The sequence below is a fragment of the Petaurus breviceps genome, unplaced genomic scaffold, assembly GCF_028583685.1.
Source record: "Petaurus breviceps papuanus isolate PSGF00001 unplaced genomic scaffold, PetGlider_PUasm1.0 190, whole genome shotgun sequence".
NCBI classification, from domain to species: domain Eukaryota; kingdom Metazoa; phylum Chordata; class Mammalia; order Diprotodontia; family Petauridae; genus Petaurus; species Petaurus breviceps.
In genome coordinates this window covers 757,429-781,278 of record NW_027185810.1, presented here as the reverse complement: position 1 = coordinate 781,278, position 23,850 = coordinate 757,429, and the positions used below count along the sequence as shown (strand labels likewise).

The 23,850-nt window shown below is 38.8% G+C and overlaps 1 protein-coding gene across 6 annotated transcripts in view; it reads left to right on the top strand.

Annotated features, from left to right (window-relative positions):
• The first annotated feature begins 6,995 nt into the window (after positions 1-6,995).
• Positions 6,996-23,850, top strand: part of TBC1D7 (TBC1 domain family member 7) — a 29,703-nt gene continuing 12,848 nt past the window's right edge. Inside the window, exons 1-4 of one of the 6 annotated variants that reach the window (XM_069092418.1) lie at positions 6,996-7,102; positions 10,058-10,175; positions 14,132-14,212; positions 18,909-19,096. In XM_069092418.1, coding sequence (XP_068948519.1) covers positions 10,064-10,175; positions 14,132-14,212; positions 18,909-19,096 — 381 coding nt within the window. In that variant the 5' untranslated portion in view covers positions 6,996-7,102; positions 10,058-10,063. Of the gene's footprint in view, positions 7,165-7,240; positions 7,363-8,476; positions 8,603-10,057; positions 10,176-14,131; positions 14,213-18,908; positions 19,097-23,850 lie in introns of those variants that run through there. The other 5 variants (XM_069092417.1, XM_069092420.1, XM_069092419.1 and 2 more) reach the window with 5 other exon arrangements.

Genomic DNA, 23,850 nt, shown 5'->3' with positions numbered 1-23,850 from the left:
ATTTATAGCATACCATTTGTGTAGCTGGAGCAGGAAGTTGTCTGTCATTGCACCTGAGGGAGCAATGGAATGATGAGGATCAATGTCTAGATATCTTTCTGCAACCTCTGTAGCCACAGGCCTTGCTAGAAACTGGTATACAGTTGGCAGTTGGAAAAGAAATGAGAGCTGGAGAAGAAAGCATCAGAAAGAGAATTCATAGCATGGTACAAAAGTTTCATAACATTGCAAAATCACATGCTTCCTTAAAGTTAGATCAAATAGAAGCCAATGATTCCAGGAGACAACAAGAATTAAAAAAAAAAAACCAAAGTTAGAAGATGGGAAAAATAAAATAAAATGTAAGGTATCTCATAGTAAAACAATTGAATTGGAAAACAGGTAGGAAATCATTGGATTCCCTGAAAACTAAGACCAAAAACTGTATTTCAAGAAAAATTTTTTAAAAATTTCTCAGACCTATTAGAACCATAAGGCAAAGTGGAAAAAAGAAAGAATCCATCTGTCACATCCTGAAAGAAACTCCCAAATAAAAATTCCTAGGAATGTCATAGTCAAAATCCAAAGCTCTAAAGTCAAAGAAAAAATTCTGCAGGCAACTAGAAAGAAAGAGTTCAAATACTGAGCAACCCCATTCAGGATCACACAAGATTTAGTCTCCATCTCTATAAAGGATCAAAGATATTGAATTCAGTATTCTAGAAGGCAAATAATATATGCTTAGGAGCGGCTAGGTGGTGCAATGAGTAAAGCGACAGCCCTGGAGTCAGGAGGACCTGAGTTTGGTTCTGGCCTCAGACACTTAACACCCACACAAAAAAACTAGCCATGTAACCTTGGGCAACTTGCTTAACCCCAATTGCCCTCCAAAAAGGCAAAACAAATAAACAAACAAATAAAAATAAATAAATAAATAAACAAACAAATAAATAAATAAATAAATAAATAAATAAATAAATAAATAAAAGGGAGTAAAAGACTAGGGTCTGGGAATGTCATTAAAAATCTTGTTGTGTTACCAGAACTTGGGAGAGAGCCTTAGCCTTAGTAGATACCTAATAAAAGCTAGTTTAATTTAATTTCATCAAAATATTTGACAAAGACTATTATAATACCCCCAGAGAGAAGATGTGGACAGGATGATTGTAAAGTTAGGAGGATTTGGAATGGGTTTTATAACTAGATTAGACCCAAAGAGTGCTTATTGGATATGGATTGATAACATCTTGAGGAAGCAGGCCTCAAGTGCAATTCCTTGGGCATCTTTCCATGGTTTGGAAGAATAGGTAGGACTCTGACAGAATTTCAATCCAAAAAGATAATGGCAGGCTAGAATGATGGACTTCATGGAGGAGATGGCAATTCATCTGGGGCTGGAAGGATTGATGGGATTTTTGACAGGTGGAGATGAATTGGGGAAGCAGGAAAAAAGATACATCTTGAGAAATGTCATGGGATCAAGGAAAGGCAGACCAGACTTGGGCTACACCTTTCTAAGTTTTGAAAGGCCATATAGGTATTGATATCAATGCATATTGTGCCTTGATATGTCTAGAAAAATTGCCACTTTCAAACAGCTTGATTGTGGCATTCTTTTTTTTTTATTTTTAAATTTTTTTTTATAAGCAATTGGGGTTAAGTAACTTGCTCAAGGTTACACGGCCAGGTATTTCTGGGTGGGTGCTAAGTGTCTGAGCCCAGATTCGATCCCCCAGGTCATCTCGACACTGGGGCAGGTGCTCTTACTTGCTGTGCTACCTGGCCGCCCTGATTGTGGTATTCTTAATAATTTATAAGGGGCAGCTAAGTGGCACAGTGGATAGAGTGCTGGGCTTGGAATCAGGAAGACCAATTTTCTTGAGTTTAAATCTGGACTGAGATGCTTGTAACCCTGGGCAAATCAGTTAACCTTGTTTGTCTCAGTTTCCTCATCTGTAAAATGATCTGGAGAAGAAAATGGCAAACCACTGCAATATTCTTGCCAAGAGAACTCTAGAAAATGGGGTCACAAGGAGTCAGTCAGGAAGGAAAATTATTGAATAACCACAACAACAAAACAAGAATTTATAGGGACTTAAACAATATTGTACAATGACTCAGTTTTCTATATATTTGAGAAATGAGGTCGTTATCAGAGAAAATTAGTATAACAATTTTTTCACAGTTATGATTATTAACTTTGTATTTACCTCCTATTTTCCCTGTTTATCCTACTCTCTCTTTCTCTCCCCCCCTTTTTTTTTTGCCTTTTGGAGGGCAATTGGGGTTAAGTAACTTGCCCAAGCTTACACGACTAGTTTTTTTGTGTGGGTGTTAAGTGTCTGAGTCCAGAACCAAACTTGGGTCTTCCTGACTCCAGGGCCTGTGCTTTACTCACTGTGCCACCTAGCCGCCCCATCTCCCTCTCTCTCTTACTCTCTTTCTCTCTCCTCTTTCACCCTATCCATCCTCAAAAGTGTTTTGTTTCTGACTATTACCTCCTCCAATCTGCCCTCTCTTCTATCAGTCCTCCTTCCCCTTTTCTCTCATCCCTTTCCTTTCCTTCTTTCCCTTAGGGTAAAAGATTTCTTTACACAACTGAATGTGTATGTTATTCTCTCTTTGAACCAATTCTGATGAGAGTAAGGTTCATGTGCCACCCACCTCTTCCTCCCCCATTTTCCCCTCCACTGTAAAAGTTCTTTCATACCTCTTATATGTCAGATAATTTATCCCAGTCTACCTCTCTTTTCCTCCTTCTCTTAATGTATTCCTTTTTCTAACTCTTTAATTTTATTTTTTAGATAATCATCCCATCATATTCAACTCACATCCATGCCCTCTATCTGTGTATACTCCTTTTAAGCTGCCCTAATAATGAGAAAGTTTTAGGAGTTACAAGTATTATTTTCCCATGTAGGAATATAGACAGTTTTACCTTATTAAAGTTCTGATTTCTCTTTCCTGTTTACTTTTTAATGCTTCTTTTGAGTCGTATTGAAATTCAAATTTTCTTTTTAGCTCTGGTTGGTCTTTTCATCAGGAATGCTTGAAAGTCCTGTGTTTCATTGGATATCCATTTTCCCCCTGAAGGATATACTCAGTTTTGCTGGGTAGTTGATTCTTTGTTATAATCCTATCTCTTTTGCCCTCCAGACTATCATATTCTAAGTCTTCTAATCTTTTAATGTAGAAACTGCTAGAGCTTGTGTTGTACTGATCATAGCTCCATGATATTTGAATTGGTTCTTTCTGGCTACTTGCAATATTTTCTCCTTGACCTGGGGGCTCTGGCATTTGCCTATAATATTCCTGGGAGTTTTCATTTTGGGATCTCTTTCAGAAGGTGCTTGGTAGATTCTTTCAATTTCTATTTTATCCTCTGGTTCTAGAGTATCAGGGAATAATGATACCCTGATATCATAATACTTATGATATCATAATACTTATGATAATTTCTTGAAAGATGATGTCTAGGTCTTTTAAAAATTATTATTATAGCTTTCAGGTAGTAAAATAATTCTTAAATTATCTCTCCTGGATCTATTTTCCAGGTCAGTTGTTTTTCCGATGAGACAGTTTACATTTTCTATTTTTTCACTCTTTTGATTTTGTTTTGTTGTTTCTTGATATCTCATTAAGTCATTAATTTTCACTTGTCTAATTCTAACTTTTAAGGAATAATTTTCTTCTGTGAGCTTTTGTACCTTGTTTTGCATTTGGCCAATTCTATTTTTCAAGTTCCTTTCTTCAGTGAATTTTTGTGTATCTTTTCCCATTTGGCTAACTCTACTTTTCAAAGTAGTCTTTTCTTCCTTGGATTTTTGTACTTCTTTTGCCATTTGGCCTATTCTGTTTTTTAAGATGTTATTTTCATCAGTTTTTTTTTTTTGTGCCTCCTTTACCAGACTGCTGATAACTTTTTCATGATTTTCTTGTATCACTCTGATTTCTCTTCCTAATTTTTCCTCTATATCTCTTATATGATTTAAAAAATCTTTTTGAGCTATTCTATGACCTAAGCCTAATTCATTTTTTTTTTTGAGGCTTTGGGTATAGCCGTTTTGACTTTGTTGTCTTCTTCTGACTTTATGTTTTAATCTTCACTGTCATCATAGTAACTCTCTATAGTCAAGATCTTTTTTTCCTGCTGTTTGCTCATTTTTTCAGCTTATTTATTGACTTTTATGTCTATGCAGAAATGCAGCTCTGCTTCTGGGGTGAAGGGGACACTGTCCCAAGTTCCAGGTTTTTTGTGCAGCTGTTTTCAGAGATAATTCTGAGGACATGTAAGTTTTTGGTTCTTCAAGATGGTATGATTTAAGAAGTATGTTTATTACTCTCTTGGTCTTTGCACTCATCTGTGAGTGACCACAAATGCTCTTTTCTGCCCTGTGGATGTGACCAGGGTCCTTGCTACCCTGCAGTCCACAAACTATAGGACTGCATATGATTATGGGCAATGCAACAGAGTCCTGCCCTCAGTGACAGCAAAGGGACCCTTGCAGTTTCTCTCTGACTAGTTGTCTGACACCCTTACTGTCTGTGGACTGAGAGCTCTGGAAGACATCACTGCTGCCACTGATTCAGTCATCTCCAAGGCTGATTGCTAGTTTGCTGGGGTCTGGTCTTCCCTGGTACAGCCTGCTCTGGATTGCATTTCATTCTCACCCCAGAGCAACAGATATTTCCTGCTGACCTTCTAAGTTGTCTTCAGCTTGAAAATTATTTTACCCTGTCATTTTGTGGGTTCTGCTACTCCAGAATTTGATTTGAGGTGTTATTTAAAGTGGTTTGGAGGGGAAATTCGGGAGAGCTCAGGTAAGTTACTGCCTTTTCTCCACCCTCTTTGGAAGATGATTTCTAAAGAACCTTCCACATCTAAATCTTATGGCCCTTTAAGATTATCTTAATGGTAATCCATATAATTTTTTTAAAGTTTAACCACCAGAGGGCAGTAAAATTTCAATGCAATTTATTACTATGAGGCCTGGTACATACTATTGTTAAATGAAGAAACAATTCTGTTTTTACATTTTAGGATTCTCACATCTAATTATTCAGCTTAACCTGTGTCGTGACCCTTCAATCATATTTCCATATATCTTTTGGAAAACTTGAACTGAATATCTCTTAGACATCTTAAATGCAATGTCTCCAAAACTAAATGTATTATCTTTTCTCCTAACGGGTGGGGAACCTGTGCCCCCTAGACCATATGTGGCCTTCTAGGTTCTTGGGTGTGGACTTTTGATTGAGTCCAAGTTTTACAAGACAAATCCTTTTATTAAGGGGATTTGTTCTGTGAGGTTTGGATTCAGTCAAAGGACTGGACAGGAGGACCTAGAGGGCCACATGTGGCCTTGAAGTCCCAGATTCCACACCCCTGTACCTAAATTTTGTCTTTTCCTAACTTCCCTTTTGCTATTCAAAGTACCATCAACCTTGCAGGGACTCAAGCTTGCAACCTTGTCAATCAGTTGCCAAACACTGTTGATTATAACTTTATATGATTTTGCATAAAAGCCCCTTCTCTCCTTTGATACTTGCCACCAGCCCTCATCACCTCATACCTGGACTATCACAGTAATTTGCTAGTTGGTCTTATCCCTTCAAGTCTCTGGCCACTCTGGTCTATCCTCCACTCAGCTATATAAATTCCTCTGTTTGGTGAAACTCTACATACCCTGGCCCTTTCTACTTCTCCAGTATATTTTTTAAAGATATATCTTTTTTGGAGGGGGGAAGGCAGGGCAATTGGGATTAAGTGACTCGCCCAAGGTCACACAGTTAGTGTTCGGTGTCTGAGGAGAGATTTGAACTCAGGTCCTCCTGACTTCAGAGACGGTGCTCTATTCACTGCCACCTAGCTGCCCCATTCTCCAGTCTTTTGACATCTTAAGTTACTTTATGATCCAATGACATTGACATCCTTGCTCTTACTCATGCGCGATAAACCATTTTCCAGTAGGAGCCTTTTTCACTAGCTGTCCCCTATCCCTGAAATTTTCTCCCTCCTCCCTTCTCTGGCTTCCTTCAGGGCTCAGATAAAACCCCACTTTCTACAAGACACTGTGGACCTCTTTTAACGCCATTCTGTTTTCTACTTGAGATTACCTCCAATTTACCCTGCATATATCTTGTTTGTGCATAGTTGTTTGCATGTTGTCTCCCACCAAAGACTGAGAGTTCCTTGAGAGTGTGGATTATTTTTGGTTTCTGTTTTCCCAGTGTTTAGCAGAGTTCCTGGCACATAGTAGGCACTTAAATGCTCGCTGATGACTTATTACCATGGTTTAATAGTGATTCACATTTCTATAGATGTGAACAGGTACTTTCTTTACTGTAGGTAGCTCTGTGGGGGAGACAATGCAAATATTTAATCTCCCTTCCACAGAAAAAGAAACTGACACTCTTTGCTCCAGAATTTAGGAATTATATAAATGTCCTTTCCCTCGTCCGCAATCTCCCTTTCTCCCCTTTCCCATTCCTCTCACTCACTTTCCAAGGTACCGCTTTCTGGTTTTGAGATGAAGTCTAAATGATTAAAATTTTAAAACTTTTCTCTTTGTCCCTGCCCATTGTATCTCCACGATGTCTCGCCATGCCTGTGATCCCTTGGAAGCAGACTCTGGCTCGGGGTTCCAGGCCAAGGGGAGAGAGTGCACGCAGACACAGGCAGATGCCTGCGCGGGGACCGTTGGCAGTCAGACTCCAAACCCTGAGGATGCTGAGATGCTTCTTCCCGACCAAGCCAGATCTGGAAGCGGGAAGCGGCGGGGAAGGACCAGGACTGGGGCTGGATGGGTCTGGAGGAGGTCTGCTGGGGCCGCTTTTCTCCATTCGCTTTCAGAGACAGAGAGCAAGTAAAGAAGGGCGCAATCCTTAGCTACTTCAAGCAGTTGGCGAAGGTCCCTCCCCAAGCCCAACCCATTCATCCATCCGTGGCTGGGCGGGGCGAAGAGGGGCGGACCTGGCTCAGTCCTCTCCTTATCCTAGCCCGCCCCCCGCACTCCGGCCAGCCCCCGGAGCTGCCGTCACTTCCCCCAGCTGGTCCTGTTGCTGCTGCTTCTGCTTCTGCTTCTCCGCTTCCTCGGCTTCCCGGGGCCGCTGCCATCCGCAGGTGATCGAGCCCCCGGGACCTGTCCCCTCCCCGCCGGCATCCCCGACCCTCTCCTCCACCAGGTGAAGGATGGAGCCTCTGAATTCCGAGCGCGTCTTAAGACTGCCCTTTCCCACCTGCTTCCTTGCATCTGCCTCCTCCTTCAATTTCCTGTTTATTGCCCTCCTTTCTTCTCTGCTCCCTTTCTTCTGGGTTTTTAGTTGCGCCGGCTACTAAGTGAAATCTCCCCTGGGCAGACGCCACTGTCCCTAGCGTCATTGGTTAGTTCCTGTCCTAGACTGATTGCATGTGGCCTGAGCTCGGCAGGCAGTGGGTGCTAGTTTAGTAGAATTCTGGGAAGGTCTTCTAGATGCTCGGTTAACGTCTGATGCTTCTTCCTTAATTTTACCTCTTTGTCTAAATTAGGAGAGGGCGGGGCTCCCAAAGAAATGCCTTTGGGGAATGGGCCGGTATTTAGGCTTTAGAATTCTTAAGGTGGTGGCTTTGGAGGCGGGAAGGCCCTTTCAAGGTCATTAAGTCCAACCCCCTGATTTTAGAATTAGAGGAAACTGAGACCCCGACAGATTCCGTGACTTGCCCAGAACCGCACAGATTATAAATTGCAGAATGAAAATTTGAAGCCAGGTCTTCCAAATTTGTCTCTTTCCACTATTACCTGTGACACCCTGGGACTCCGAAAACGAGAAAGTCCTCAGTGGTCTCTTTCAGAAGAAATTTTGTCATTTTAGTTCATCTGGAAACACATTGAACATAAAATTCAGCACTCTAAGGGATCTTAACTCAGTGGCTAGAGCACTGGCCAAGGAGTCAGGAAGACCCAAGTTTAAATCGGATCTCAGACGCTTACTAGCTGTGTGACCCTGGGCAAGTCACTCAACCCTGTTTGCCTCAGTTTCCTCATCTGTAGAACGAGCTGGCCAAGGAAATGGCAAACCACTCCAGCAATTTTGCCAAGAAAACCACAAATGGGGTCCCAACGAGTCGGAAAGGACTGAAACGACTCAACAATCCTTACGAATGTTATTTATGTACTCTAGTAATCCATAGGTCCATAGATTAAGCACTGGAAAGGATTTTAGAGATCTAGTTCAATACTCTCATTTTACAGATGAGGATACTGAGTCTGAGAGAAGTGAAGTGAATTACCCAGAATCACACAGTAAGTTAGTATCCAAAGCAGGATTTGAACCCACCTTCCTGATTCTAAGTCCTGCAACCTATCTAAAATACTACATTGCAGAATTACTGTATATACTATGTTGAGACAGTGATGAAGGAATTTTCCACAGGGGCATTGACTTTTATAGGGCCTATGTATACTACATGGCCCCAGAATGCTTTTTTCAGCTTTTTGAATTCTCAAGCATACTTTTTACAATTTTTCTGTCTTTCCCTTCCCAGCCAGCTGACATTGCTTGCTGGTCACATTGAACTTACCTGTAAGCAATCTATCTCCTTTTAATTTTTGTTGAGTTTGGAAACCAGATATCTATTAGAATTGTGAGTAAAGTAATAATAAATGAGCTTTCACTTTAGTCATAGGAACTCTCTTGTTGAAATTGCCTTAATATGTATGCTTTTTGAAAGGTGGAAAAGCTACTTTTCCCATATATAGACCTTTGTAACATTGAACAAATTTATAAAATATTACTATTTTAAAGTACATTTACCTAAAGATTTTTTAATCATCACTTCATTTTTCATTTTTGTCACTTTTGCCAATCTCTTTTTAAGAACATTGTTATAAGTGGCATTACAGTTTTATATGGGCCAGATTTGTAATTGAGAGACAAGGAGTAAGGGGAGTGTGACTTATATTTGGTCTAATAAGGTATGTGTTTATGTATATATAGAGGTATGTGTGTATATCTATAATATATAAATTAATACAATAGTATGTTATGAATATATTATATATCATATATTAGATTACATAGTATATATTAAAATATTAATACATACATACACATATATACACATTCACATATATATCTATAAAATTTATATATAATATATGTAAGTAAATATATATAAAAATATGTATTATTTATATATGTATGTATATGAGTGTGTGTATATATATATATATATATATATATATATATATATATATATGAAGTTACAATTAAGAGACCTTAATTACCTCCTGGTTTGAGGCTATTCTGCTGCTGGATAGCTAAGTTCCACTTAAATGAGATATTAATGTATTTGTCTAAAGAAAAGGCAGCTACATGGTACACTGGAAGGAAACTGGGTCCCTCTACCTCTCCCAGATTGGAAGTGTGGCAGCCACTCACAGTTGTGATCCCACTGTTGCTCAGCATGCTAAGTCTGCCTCTCCTTAGATCACAGGTCCCCTGATTCCAGGCAAATGCCACATTGTTACTAGACTTAGCACTGACACCCAATTGACCTTCACTCTACTACCAATCAGAATTCCTGAGCTCCTAAGATCCACTAGCCTCAACTTCCCAGTAACAGGGATCATAATACTTTACCACCATGCCCAGTAACATAACTACCTATAAATTGAAGTATGTGAGGTTCCATCTCATACCCATGTAATTAACAAAAATAAGTAAAATGATAAAGCCCCATGCTAGAGTGAGTCTGAGGCAGTTGGGTGGTGCCGTAGATAGTGCACTAAGCTTGGAATCAGGAAGACTCATCTTCATGAGTTCGGATCTGGCCTCAGACACTTATTAGCCGTATGACCCTGGGCAATTCACTTGTTTGTCTGAGTTTCCTCATCTATAAAATGAGGTGAAGGAAATAGCAAACCACTCCAGTATCTTTGACAAAGAAAGAAACTTTTCGTAAGTCAAATATTTTATCTTGCTTTAGTGTGATTGTAAAATTGAAGTTAGTTAACATAAAATTTTCACTCTCTTTACTTTTCCTTCATATGACTCTTTCTTCTCCAATGCTTCTGTCCACCCTACTCTTTTCTCACAGTAAGATATGGCTGAAGACTCTCAGAGGAACTTTCGTTCAGTATATTATGAGAAAGTTGGATTTCGTGGTGTTGAAGAAAAGAAATCATTGGAAATACTCCTCAAAGATGATCCCCTGGGTGAGTTTTAAATGATAATTCAAATAAATGAGGGTAAAATATCCTATGAAAACTTTAAAAAAGATTTAGCCATAATTGCCACTTGATATGTTTTTGAGTGGAAGAATTGGCTTTTATTTTTAATCTTATTTTGAGGCAGAGTATACATTTTATTTTTTAAAAGAAACTTTAACATCCTTTATTCTTTCTTATTAGACTATTAAATTATTTTCATTTATCTGTTGTACCCATTGCCATTGCATCTAGTCTTCTTTCTTTTTTTCTCTCTCTTTCTTTCTCTTTCTTTCCTTCTCCCCCCTCTCTCTTTTTCTCTTCCTATCTCCCTTTCTTTTTCTCTTCTTTTCCCTTTCTCTCTCTTCCTTCCTTCCTTCCTTCCTTCCTTCCTTGAAATGCAGGGGCTTCTCACACTTCCACTTCCGGTCTGATATGCATAGGATCTTTGGCCTTCTCTGTTTCCCAACTTGCTTTTTTTTTTTTTTTTTGCCCAACTTCAGGAAATCTAGTGGGGCCCTAAATTAATTTAGTGAGGACACCTGTTTGGATTAGTCCATTGCAGATCTGAACTCCTGAGCTTATGATGTCCTCTAGCTTAAACCTCCAGGAACAGAGATTACAGGTATATGCCTCCTCACCTGACTGGACACATAATTTTAAAAACCTGATCTCTAATAATACTCATAATACAGACATGAACAATGGCTAAAGAATAAAAATCTATAATATTCCATCCTAATGGTTGTGTAGACATTATTTTCATGCTATTGTAATCAGTTTGTAGATTGAGCTTTTTTCCCTTTATATTGCACCACTTATATCTGGATATCTTCACATTTGTCATTCTTTATAGTAAGTTAGTCATAATATGGGCAGTTTAGCCATTTTCCACATACTAGGTATTTGGGACACACACACACACACACACACACACACACACACACTTGCTTTTGTAAGGCAGCCATAATGAGAGGCAATAATGTGTAAATGGACAAATTTGAAGTTAGGAAAACCCTTCTCAATGTTCCCTTTCTGACATGTACTGATTATCTGATAATCTAATGCTCTAGGATTACAAGTTATACATGATTTCCCAGTCTGAATTGGCAAAAGATATTTCCTTGCTAGAAATTCCCCATATTGATGAAATAACACATACACACACACAAACACACATCCAAAACCAGAAATAATGCTCCCTCACCCCAACCATGTATATAGTATAGTTGAAAACATCTTTGTAAAATTGGTTTTTATATTTGGTCCCCTTGGGCTGGACCCTGCAGTAGAATATTAATGAGTCTAAGGATATGACTAGTTTTATGGTTCTTTGCTTGGGTGTTGCCCATATATGATCTTGTGAATCTGATAGAGTAATCCTCAGGCAGATGGCTACCTCTTCTCTAAGACTGTACTAATTTTCACAGTGACCATCTATAGATGAAGTTGTATCCAACTCTCCATAACTTAATTTTGGGATTTTCTTGGCAAAGATACTGGAGTGACTTTCCATTTCTTTCTCCAGCTCATTTTACAAATGAGGAACTGAGGCCAGCAGGGTTAAGTGACTTGCCCAAGGTCACACAGCTAGTAGTGTCTGAGGTCAGATTTGAACTCAGGAAGATGAGTCTTCCTGATTCTAAGCCCAGTGCACTATCCACTGCACCATCTAGTTGCCTTAGACTCACAACTATCTTGAGGCTTTATCATTTCTATTTACTCTTGTTAATTATATGGGTGTGAGATGGAGCCTCACATACTTCAATTTATGTGTAGTTATGTTGCTAGACATGGATATGAACACAGGACTATAATCCCTGTTACTGGGAAGTTGAGGCCGATGGGTCTTAGGAGCTCAGGAATTCTGATCTGTAGTGGAGTGAAGGTTGTGTTTGGCTGTCAGTGCTAAGTCTAATAACAATATGGAATTTGTCTAGAGTCAGGGGGCCTGTTGGCTGCCTAAGAAGAGGCAGACTGGAAATAGAGCAGGTCAGAGTTTGCATGCTGAGTAACAATGACTGTTGTGGCTACCCCACTTCCAACCTGGGAGAGATAGAGACTCAGTTTCCCTTTACCTCCCCATACGTAATTACTAATGATGTTGAACATTTTCCCAAGTATTTATTTATTCTTGGTGCCCTCCGATTTATTAATTCTCCATATCCTTTAATTTTTTTCTTTTTCCTTGGGAGATTTGGTATTTCGCATGTGAATATGTAATATAATGTAAGTTTGCAATACCAATGTGAATTTGTAGTAACCTGTGACTTTGTGCTCTGAATATGCTAAACTATTAAGTTCAGTGTATCACATGTCATTTCAGATCCTATCCAAGCAGGATTGATTGCATGTTTTTTCTATAGACCATGGATTCTTAACTGTGTGTGTGTTGTTGGACTTATTGGGTACTCTGGTGAAGCCTATGGACTCCTTAGAATACTGCTTTTTTAATGCAAAAAATAAAATACATAGGCTTTCAAAAGAAACCAATTATATTGAAATAACTGTTATAAAAATATTGAAGAAACAAGTTCATGAACCTTTGGTATAGACCAAGACAAACAAAACTACTTATACATTACATTTTTTCGGTGCTTTAAAAATTTCAGAAGACTTTCTTACATCTCTCATCTTATATAATCCTCACTCTCTCTGAGTGGTTTGCAGAATAGGAATTATCTCTACCTGGACAATATAAGAGACCCAGAGAGATTTAAGCAATAGAATTTTTCTAAGATCTTACATTGAGGGACAGAGTGGTAATTAGAACTTGGTTCTCCTGACAACCACTGCTGTTCTCTTTGTACTGCCTTGTATGGACTCTACTAGAATCAGTTGACCAAAGAACTAGAGAGAATGGGACTTTTGTCTCAGATTGGAGAAATTGCCCAAGGGTTTGAAATTTGCCCGTGAGAGGGACCTTTAAAGGGCTGCTGATAAAATGTTCTATAAAGAAGGAAACAGGGGCAAAGTCTGGTGGTTTAATTTTGGGAGGGGGATAGGGAGAAACCTGATATTGAGGGGGAGGGTGGAGTTATAGCTGATAGGTATGATAGGGTTATGATATGATAGGGTTATATACAGTTGGGACCCACTGGGGGAGAATCTTGATCATTCCTTAGAGAATCTTAGATAGAAGTCAAACTTTGTAGGACCCAAGTTCTGGTCTGTACTAGAGATGAAGAGAGATGCCCACCCATGGTCCAGGGAGCTAATCTTTTCATTGCTGACCGTGGTAATCCAAAGGCCATCTAGCAGCTCAGGGAAGAGGGGGAGGGTTGGGAAAGGCTGCTTTTCTACCCCTGACTTTCCTGTCAAGAAATGTTGTATGGATTAGGAGGGGAACAAGGCAAAGGAAAGGAGAGAATACTTTTTGTTTTGTTAGAGTGCTTCCTGGGGATACCTCTGCCTTACTGATCCTAGAGGATTTTGTCTTTTTCCCAAGTTTTGCCCTTAAGGTTTTTCAAAGTTTATGATAGCCTTGAACCTGAGAGTTGGTCAGCAGGGCTCAGTTGGAAATGTCATGAACTGTCAGGGAGTTGCATTTCAGGGATCTCTGGCTTTCTATAAGGTTTACCACTCCAATTTACCCCCAAAGAATCAATTTTCTTGGATGCCAGATTTAAAGAATTAGCTGATCTTATCAACTAATTATCAAGAATAATTAATTTACATAGGAAACTACCAAATAGACTGATTCTTCTGTGGGTAGAGGTGGGCAGTCTCCATAGCAGTGACTTTGTAGAAGCCTGGGATTCTTTATTGGGCTTATTTATTGTACTATCTACCCGGAGGACAAAAATTCCTAGTTCCATCCCTGGTTAGCCAAATAATATCTCTTCATCTGAGGAAATGGGTTATTACATTTTCGGTTGTTAAAAAAACAAACAAACCCTTCTTTAATTCTGTTGTCAACCTCATATAAGTCTCATTCTCATTCTTTTTTTGTTTTTCTCTTCTAGACATTGAGAAACTTTGTACCTTTAGTCAGCGGTTTCCTCTCCCCTCCATGTACCGAGGCTTCGTATGGAAGGTGCTTTTAGGTAAAAAAAAGCTGAAAAAACTTAACCTTGGGAGATGTTGGGTACTAAGATAACTTGCAGAATATTTGAAGCCTCCGTTAGGTTCCAGGGGGTCGCTTGGTGACAGAGTCTTCAGGGAGCTGGCTGGTTTTCTTCTTAGTGAGAGGATGTTTTCCTGCCTGAAGTATTGTGCATAGTATCAGTCCTTGATGTACTTTTGGCTATCAGTGTAATTCCTGGGTCTTCTGTGGCCAAGTGGGACAGTAGAACTCTAAAGGCAGCTTCCTGTGGAAGAATAAGAGTTCTCATGAAATTGTAAGTAATGAGTAGGCTTATAGATATTGAGCTAAAAATGACATCAAAGGCCACCCAATTCGTCCATTTGTATTATTTTACAGATGAAGAACGAAGGCCCAGAGAAGTTAGATAACTTACCAAAGTGACACAAGAAAAGCTGAATTTCAAACTCAGCTCCTCCTTATAGATCTATCACTCTTTTCACTTATTCAGTTAATTTTTAGTTGTGTCTGACTGTCTGTGACCTCCTTTGGGGTTTTCTTGGCAAAGATACTGGAGTGGTTTGCCATTTCCTTTTCCAGCTCATTTTATAGATGAAGAATTGAGGCTAACAAGGTTAAGTGACTTGCCCAGGGTCACACAGCTAGTAAGTGTCTGAGGATGGATTTGAACTGAGAAAGACGAGTTTCCCAGACTCTATCCATTGCACCATCTAGCTGCCCCACTCTTTGCACTGCTCTAAGGGAATTCGTCCAAGACCAAGCTGTGCCCATGAACTTTGGCCACTGTTAGGACTTGTAGACCAGCCACCTTTCCCCTTGCTGACCATAAGCTGATGAAGCTGGAGCTCTGAAGAAGATGAAATAATTGGTAACAGTGTTAGAAAAGCTTGGAGGAGTGTGAAGCTTGGAGTTGTGATCTTTTGGATTGGTTCTGTTTTTATTTTGTCAGGCTTTTGAAAGAAGAATCACTGTTAGATTTAGTTACTCAAGAGTGTTGAATGTCTGACATCTTTGTGAATAACAGGCAGTAGCAGAAATTTTGGCGAGTGACAGACATGACTAGTAGGTTTCTGGGGCAAGGGGTAATTCATTTCAGAACAGTACACTATTGTTACTAATTCAGACTCAATGATGGATGAAATCATGCCTCCCCAGAGTCTCATCAGAGACCAGAACGATGAGGACCCTCATTTTATGTTCTAAAATAAATCACTTACAAAACTGAAAGAAATACCCCTTCCCAAGTCTAATTTATGAACACCTAGGAACCATGTAGAAAATAAGAGGTTTGGGGTAGGTACATCTTTTTTCATATGTTTTAAGTCATACGTGGAGAAGTGTCTCACTATTTATCAGAGGGGCTGATTCTTAACTCTCTCTGCAAGGGATTGATTTTTAGTTGTCCAAAGAACCTGGCATTTCTTCTTCATGAAGAAGAATTAATTTGAATTTAAATTATTTGAATTAAATTTGAATTATTTGAATTAAACTACAAAAGGGACAGTAAAGACTCAGCACTTAACAGACTTACTATCTATACACAAGTAGTACTTTGTTTGTGTGTGTGTGTTGGGGGGGGTAGTTGAGTTAGGGGTATGAGGGTTAACTTGGGGAAGCCTGCCCTGTTAGTAGTCTGATGCATGTTCAGATGAAACTTTTTAATCTGTATTAAGCCAAACTTGAGAATACTTCTTCACTACTTTTTTGGCTTAATCAGAGCTTGATAAAATGTCACAGGTGACTAAGGTGAGTGAAGATTGTGTCAGGCACATGAACATCCAGAAAATGGTCACCCGTAGTGTTGAAGTACAATCATAAATTTGGAATTTGAAGGTACCACGGTTCCATTTCTGAGGGAAGAAAATTGAAGAGAGGATAAATCTGTTGCCAAAGATTATACTGCTAATTGATAAGAGCCAGGAGTAGAACCTAGATCCTGGGGTATCCTGACCAATTTTATTTCCTTTCCACCATATTGTCTTTCATTCCTTTCCATTTCCTTTTATTATTGGCTTTTGTTTTTCGTACCAAAATTGTTTCCTGATATATCCTCTTCATCATTGACCCTTTAATTGTAACAAGGGAAAACAGTTACTCAACAACAATTGACAAAATGACAACACAGCATATGCAACTTTTGGTTCCCAGGAGGCCTCCACTTCTGTACTAAGAGAAGAAAATATTTTTTGGTTAATTTATTGATAGCTTTTGTTTTTATATCATTTACATATTCCAATATGTCTCCCTCTCCTAGAGAGTCATCCCTAATAACAAAAAAAATTTTTTTAAAAGAGAAAAAAAAACCAGTTTATCTAAAATAACCAGCATAACAAATAAGTCCATAATTATATTTAGGGTTTCATACCCATAGTCCCCCACTTCTGCCAAAAAGGAGTGGAAGTATAGTTTCATCTCTTCTTTGGAGCCAAGCCTAGTCACTAAAAATTTATAGTGTTCAGTATTGATTATGTTATTGTCATTCTTTCCATTTACGTTGTTGTAGTCATTGTGTATATTTTTTTCCAAGTTCCATTTTTATTTTACTTTGCATTAGTTTGTATATCTACATGTTCCTAAGTATTCATCATATATTTCTTATAACTCAGTTATGTTCCATTATAGGACCACTAGATGGCTCAGTGGATAGTGTATGGGTTCTGGAGTCAGGAAGACTCAGCTTCCTAAATTCAAATCCAGCCTCAGACACTAGCTGTGTGACCCTGGACAAGTCACATAGCTTGTTCAGCCGTTCTCCAATTGATGGGCTATAAATATTTTGCTATATTTGAGATAATTTTTTTAATCATTGATTTCCTTAGTGTATATTACTAGCAGTGAGATCTTTTTATAAAAGGGCAAGGCCATTTCATTCGCTTTCTTAGCATAATTTCAAATTGTTTTCTAGAATGTTTGGACCAATTTACAGTTCCACCAATGGTGCACTAATGTGCTTGTGGGAAATGTGTTTTCATAGTATGTTCTATGGGATCTATAGTGATCACTGCTAATTGATTTGAGTTTGGCTGTCTTTTACTGTGTCATTTATAGTGTTCCCTTGATTCCACTTCCTTTCCCCTGAATTGGTTTATACAAGTCTTCCTACCTTTCTCTGAAATCTTCATATTCATTATTTCTTATAACACTGCCCTGGATTTTCCATGCTCAGTATTTGAAGAAAGACCTGGATGTTGCTCTGAAGGAAATGATAATCTTAGGGTGTATACATAGCCTCTTTCAAAGATTAAGATATGTAAATAGAAGACCAAAAGAAAAATTGATGAAAACAGTAAAATATCGTGTTCAAGGATTTAAAAGCTTGTCCTTCCTCTTGACTTTCCATTTCGTTGAGAGTGCCGCCATCCTTCCAGCCGCTTAGACTCACGGGTTTAGAGTCGTCTTGGCTCCTCTCTCTCCATTGCCCTACCTACCTGATCAGAAGCTGAGCCTTACTGTTGCTCCCGTAACAAGCCTGGTGCCTGTCTGTCCCCCTTCTCTCCGTGCCATCTGCCACTCCCAAAGTTCGGACGCTCATTCACGCTTCTCCAGATTATTCCTAATTGGGTTGACTTGAATCTCTCCTTTCGGATTCATTTTCCACACAACTGCCAAAATAACTCTCCAAAGGCACAGATCTGACCATTGTGCTCCCTTAACTAAGGATATTCCATAGCTCCCCATTGCCTTTAGGATAAAATATGAATTCCTTACATGGCGTTTAAACAACTTCATGGTCTGGTGTCAGTTTACTTTGCTTGGCTTATTGCATATCACTTCTCATGAAACACACATTCAAGTCACAGCAGGCTTCTTTGGGGTACCCAGACTCAACATTTTATCTTCTTCCTCCATGCCTTTTCATAGTCTGACCCCATGCCTGGGATGTCCTTTCTCCTCATCTCTTAGAACCTCTGGCTTCTTTCAAGGCTCAGTTCAAAGGAACCTTTCCTAATACCTCTAACTATAGAGGCTTTCTCCTGCCTTCTCTAATTATCCTGTAGACACTTATTTGTCATATCCTGAAAGATTCTTGGGGGATAAAGACTACTCTGTTTTTTACTTTGTGCCCCTGGCACTCGGCACACGTTATCTATAGTGGGTGCTTAACTAATTTTTGTTGGCTAGTTGGATGGAAAGAGTGTTATATTTGCTGTCAAAGGACCTGGGTTTGAATTTGGCTTTGCTACTTTTGACCTATGGGATCATCGGCAAACCACTTAAAACTATCAATACCTCAGACTCCTCACCTGCTAAATGATGGGATTGGCTTAGATAGCCTCTAGTACTCCTTCCGACTCTAAATCTATAATCCTATGAACATGTCAATCAAGAGCATTTATTAAATGCCTACTATGTGCTAGGAACTGTGCTAAGCACTGGGAATACAAAGAGGCAAAAGGCAGTTTCTGCCCTCAAGGAACTTGTAGATGATCTTCTTGGTGTCATGTAATTTCAAGCTCATACCAGAAATGATATTATTAACTAATACCCAGTACTTTAAGAATATGAGAATTGGGTTCTCAAAGATAACTTCCTAAGAGTGACTCTCCACAGTTAATGAGTGTGGTTGTTAGTTCTTTTGCAGACCAAGCTAGCTCTTTGTTTTTCATGGATTTCTTCTCCTAGCAGTGCCTTTATTAGAGGAGGAAGGTTTGAATTACTGACTCCAACTCAGTGCTTGACTGTCTCCTCTTTCCTAGGAATCCTGCCTCCTCACCATGAATCTCACGCTCAGGTCATGATGTGTCGGAAGGAGCAGTACACAGATGTCCTGCACGCCCTGAAAGTCATCCGGTTTGTCAGTGACTCCACTCCACAGGTGGACGTCTACCTGCGCATGCATCAGCTGGAATCTGGAAAGTTGCCTCGAAGTCCTTCCTTTCCTCTGGTTGGTGGCTGCTTTGCTTTGACACTTAATTTTCCTCTCCGCCGTCCCCCTGATGTTTATAAACAACCTGGACCAGTTTTAAGGCCATCATAGAACTAAAGTCACTAAGTAGCAAAGGCATTACCATGCCAATTTCCAAATGGAGTAGAAGCACAGTTGTGAAAGTCTACAATGATTAGATTGTAATGGGAATGCAGATTAATCTTTTCCTCAAATATTTGTGTCCATATTTGCACGGGAAATCTTTTTAAGGTTAAGGTTTTCTTTCTTTTTCCCTTTGTGGGGAGTGAGAGAACAGGAGAGGGAAGAAAAAAGAACCCAGGCAAGGGAATAATGGGAAGAAGTTTTTTCTTAGACCATCCAAACATAATTCTCTCAAAAACATGTAAATGATTTTTTCCCTTCCTCTCACAGATTGAATTGCATAATCACTGGCAGGGGAGTAGTTCAGGGCCACTAAATGCAGTGATTTGACTATCAGTTGTAATGTTCTCTAGGGTTTATTTAAATTTTTAAAATGTTAAATATTTAAATTGATATTAATATTAATTTAAATTTAAATTTATTTAATTTAAAATTTAAACTAAAAATTAAACATTAAAATAGATTTACCATGTTTATTAACTTATTGAACATATGCTATTTGGCTTTTTTTGGCCAGGCAGTTGGGGTTAAGTGGCTTGCCCAGGGTCACACAGCTAGTAAGGTGTCAAGTGTCTGAGGCCAGATCTGAACTCAGTCCTCCTAACCCCAGAGCTGGTGCTCTATCCATTGTGCCACCTAGCTGCCCCTAAATGTTTGATATTTAACTTGTTCTTTATTTGTAAAGTTACTGATGAAGGGCTGCTGACAGACCTTACAGCTAATGACAGTTGCCCATCTTTATTATTTTTGTCAGGGGACACAGGGTTTCTTTGGAAATAACAGGAATGCCCAGCAATCTCCATTAAATTTCACTTAGCATTAATAAAATGAAGTTGATACCGTTGCATAAATTCTTAAGATTAATTTATTATGAGTAGTGCATATTTAGTACTAGATAGACCTGTTACAGCTTTTGATCTATCCCCACTCAAAATTCCTTTTGATTTAAATGCTCCTATGGGCCTCTAGCACAGGGTACTCTCTACTTTTACACACAGAGTCCTGTCAAAAACAGGCCCCTCCCCCCTTTTTGTTTTTTGCTTTTTGGAGGGCAATTGGGGGTAAGTGACATGCCCAAGGTCACACAGCTAGTTTTTTGTGTTAAGTGTCTGAGGCCAAATTTGAACTCAGGTCCTCCTTTTTTAAAGTGAAAAACTGTCTTATGGACATGTTATTAAGGACTAAGGAAAATTGTCTTTTTCTGGTTATGACTCTTTGTTATACGCACCTAAATTTGTATACAAGTCAGAAACACATTAAAAGGAAGCCTATAGATGAAAGAATGAAAAAGCTGGAATTTTTTAAAGGACTTAATATTTTCCAGAGTAAGAAGATACTATTTAGTTTGGTTTTAACTTTGAAGTATTACTACTGCTTAACCCAGATAAGATTCCAAAGCACTTTCAGCAAGGGATAATATTTGAGAACAAAAGACTTTTGTGCACCCTTGCAATCCTCTCAGAAGTCTTTTGGTGAAATTTACTTGCAGAATTTAGCTCCATGTTTGCAAGATTTTGAAATGGTTGTTCCTTTGATCTGTATAATCTTGGTTCTAGGGCATATCAGATCAAAGGCACTTTAAGTTGGTTCTTAAAGATAGAATAAAATATTGAAAGGCTTTACTAATACTTAAAAATAGAGCTTTTAAAATATTATTACTTGTTCTCTTAACAGTATATAGTATTCATTGATTATAGTGTTGATAACAGAGACAGTTTGGTGTAGTGAATGGAGTGCTGACATTGAATCAGAAAGACCTGAATTCATCAGATCATTGGTTGGAAGGGACCTTAGAAGCCATCAGGGCCATTGTTCTCATTTTACCTATGAGTAAGCTAAGGCGTAAGAGGTTGAATGAGTTGCCAGAGATCAACATAGCTAATAAGTGTCTGAGATGGCCCTCGAATTCCTCTCTCCAAGTTCATGGCACAACCTACTAGGTGACTTCACTGACATTTATTAGCAAGTTGAGTCATTTAACCTTTATGTGATTTGTGTATCATCCTAGGACTTATTTGCTGATTGACCGACTGGCTGCAATCTGCTTTGGTGAATGGAGTCACATACTTAAAAAAATCACAGATCCTTATTGTATACATATATTACAGGGACAGACACTTTTATTTGTTGTAATTTTCACATCCCTTTTGACTAAAATCTATAGTCCAGGGGTTCTTAATTCTTTTTTGTATTGTGGACCCCTTTGGCAATCTGGTAAAGCCTATGGACACCTTCTCAAAGTAATGATTTTAAATGCATAAAATAAAACACAGAGGATTACAAAAGAAACTATGTTGAAATATGGTTATCAAAATTTTTTTTTTTAAATCAAGTTTAGAGACCTTGGGTTAAAACCCTGGTATAGTGTAATTCCAACTTTATACCTGAGGACTCAATCAGTAAGCATTTATTTATTATTTTTCCTACATTTTATTTATTTTTATTATTTTTTAAAATTTATTTTTAGTTTTCAACATTCATTTCGACAAGATTTTGAGTTACAAATTTTCTCCCCATCTTTCCCCTACCCCTCAAAAGTAAGCATTTATTAAGGACTTGCTGTGTGCCAGAGGCCGCTGGTGCTCAGTGGATAGAGTACTGGGCCAGGAGTCAGGAAGACATCTCTCTGACTTCAAATTTGGCTGTGTAGCCTCAGACAAGTCACTTAACTCTGTTTACCTCAGTTTCCTCATCTGTAAAATGGGCTGAAGAAGGAAATGGCAAATTAACTTCCATCTCTTTGCCAAGAAAACCCTAAATGGGGTCATGAAGGGTTGACTGAAAACAACTGTACAAGAGCAGGCACTGTATTGGGGATACAAAACCTCCCCCCCCCCCCCAATCCTGAATGTCTTTCTCCTCAAGCAGCCTACATTCTGTTGGGGGGAAGAATGTGTACATAGGTAGACATAATGAAAATATATACAAAGAAAAGAGGAATTCAGATGGTCTGTGGAATGTAAGTGAACTGCTGATGATTTCTCTGGGGTAGACCTACCATAGAACATGCCTCTTGCTTAACTATTTACAAGGCTATCTTAGGCTTCCATACTTCCTCGTCCTTCTTACTCACTCCCTCAGTTCTCTTTTTCATATTGAATTTGATGTGAAGAGTTTATTATTAACACTATAAACCCAACTATAACAAACACCAATCAGCCAATGACTATACCCAGAATTGGATCAAGTTCCAACCAAAGCCCTCTGATTTGAAACGTTTCTATGCCAATCAGATAGGGGAGAAAGAAAATATTGATATCATACCATCTTTTCCTGAATTTTATACATATTTGTAACAGCTATTCTATAAGGTGGGAGAGGTATTAAACTCAATTGGGATTAATTATGCATAGATAAATATTAAGTAAATTTACCTTTAATTTAGCTGGTGATAATTTAAACTATGCATTTTAACAAAATACAGTCAATGAAAAAGTGTGGAGCTATGGGAAGACTCCTGGATTAAAGAGTCAAAGGGCCAGGATTCAAATCCCACCTCTTTTCCATTTACTACTGATATGATATTGGACAAGTCACCTAACCTTTATGGACCTCTCATCCCTGCTGAACTAATATAGTACTTGGGGTCTCTCAAATTGTACCTTTCCTTGGGGTTGAGTTTTCATCCTCTCACTCTTCTGTTAGGGTCAGTCTTCTAGAAAAATGCCATTTCGACTTTCATCCACCCATAATTCTGTGATCCTACAATGAAACAAACAAATAGAAAATTGGTTTAACTTGTACTCCCTTTAAATACATCTCAAGTGCTATTTCTTTGTACTTTATCTTTTTTTTTTTTAATGGTGGTAGGTTTTTTTTTTTAGTCTTTTTTTGGAGGGGGGAAGGCAGGGCATTTGAGGTTGTGACTTGCCCAAGGTCACACAGATAGTAAGTGTTAAGTGTCTGAGGCTGAATTTGAACTCAGGTCCTCATGATTCCAGGGCCAGTGCTCTATTTGCTGTGCTACCTAGCTGTCCCTTGGTTTTTTGTTTGTCTGTTTGTTTATTTGCTGATCTTCCTCAAGTCTTTCCATGTTTTTTTTGTATTCTTTACACATATAAATTTTGTGGCAGCATATTATTACATTACATTAATATACCATGATTTGTTCTTACCGTCCTTTAATTGTTGGACATGTTGGTTGTTAAGTTTTTCAGCTATCTGAGAAAAGTAGTGTAGCAGCAAGCACCCCAAGCGTCCTCAGGGTTTGCAGCTACCACAGGTTCTTGGATCTGCTTTGTTAAAGGAAAGCAACTCAAAATGGGTTAACAAGCTTACTTTAATCAGTCAGACATATATCGTTTACCTTGTTCAGGAGAAAAGGTCAGCACCCTGAACCTCAAAGTATACAGGCATAATTATCAAGACAGAAACATCAAGTAGACAGATTTCCAAACTGTCCAACCATTACATCCATACCCAGTCAACATCTGGGTTTCCACATTCTGGGTTTTTCAAAGCCGGGGGACTCTCAACAACGGCTTCCCAGAATTCAGATCAAATCACAGAACACTTCTCAAAGTGAGTCCCAAAACAAAGTTACACATCAGGGCTTATATAGCCTTCTCCTGGCTCAGAGAATGTAACAACCTTATTGACTCACTGGCCAA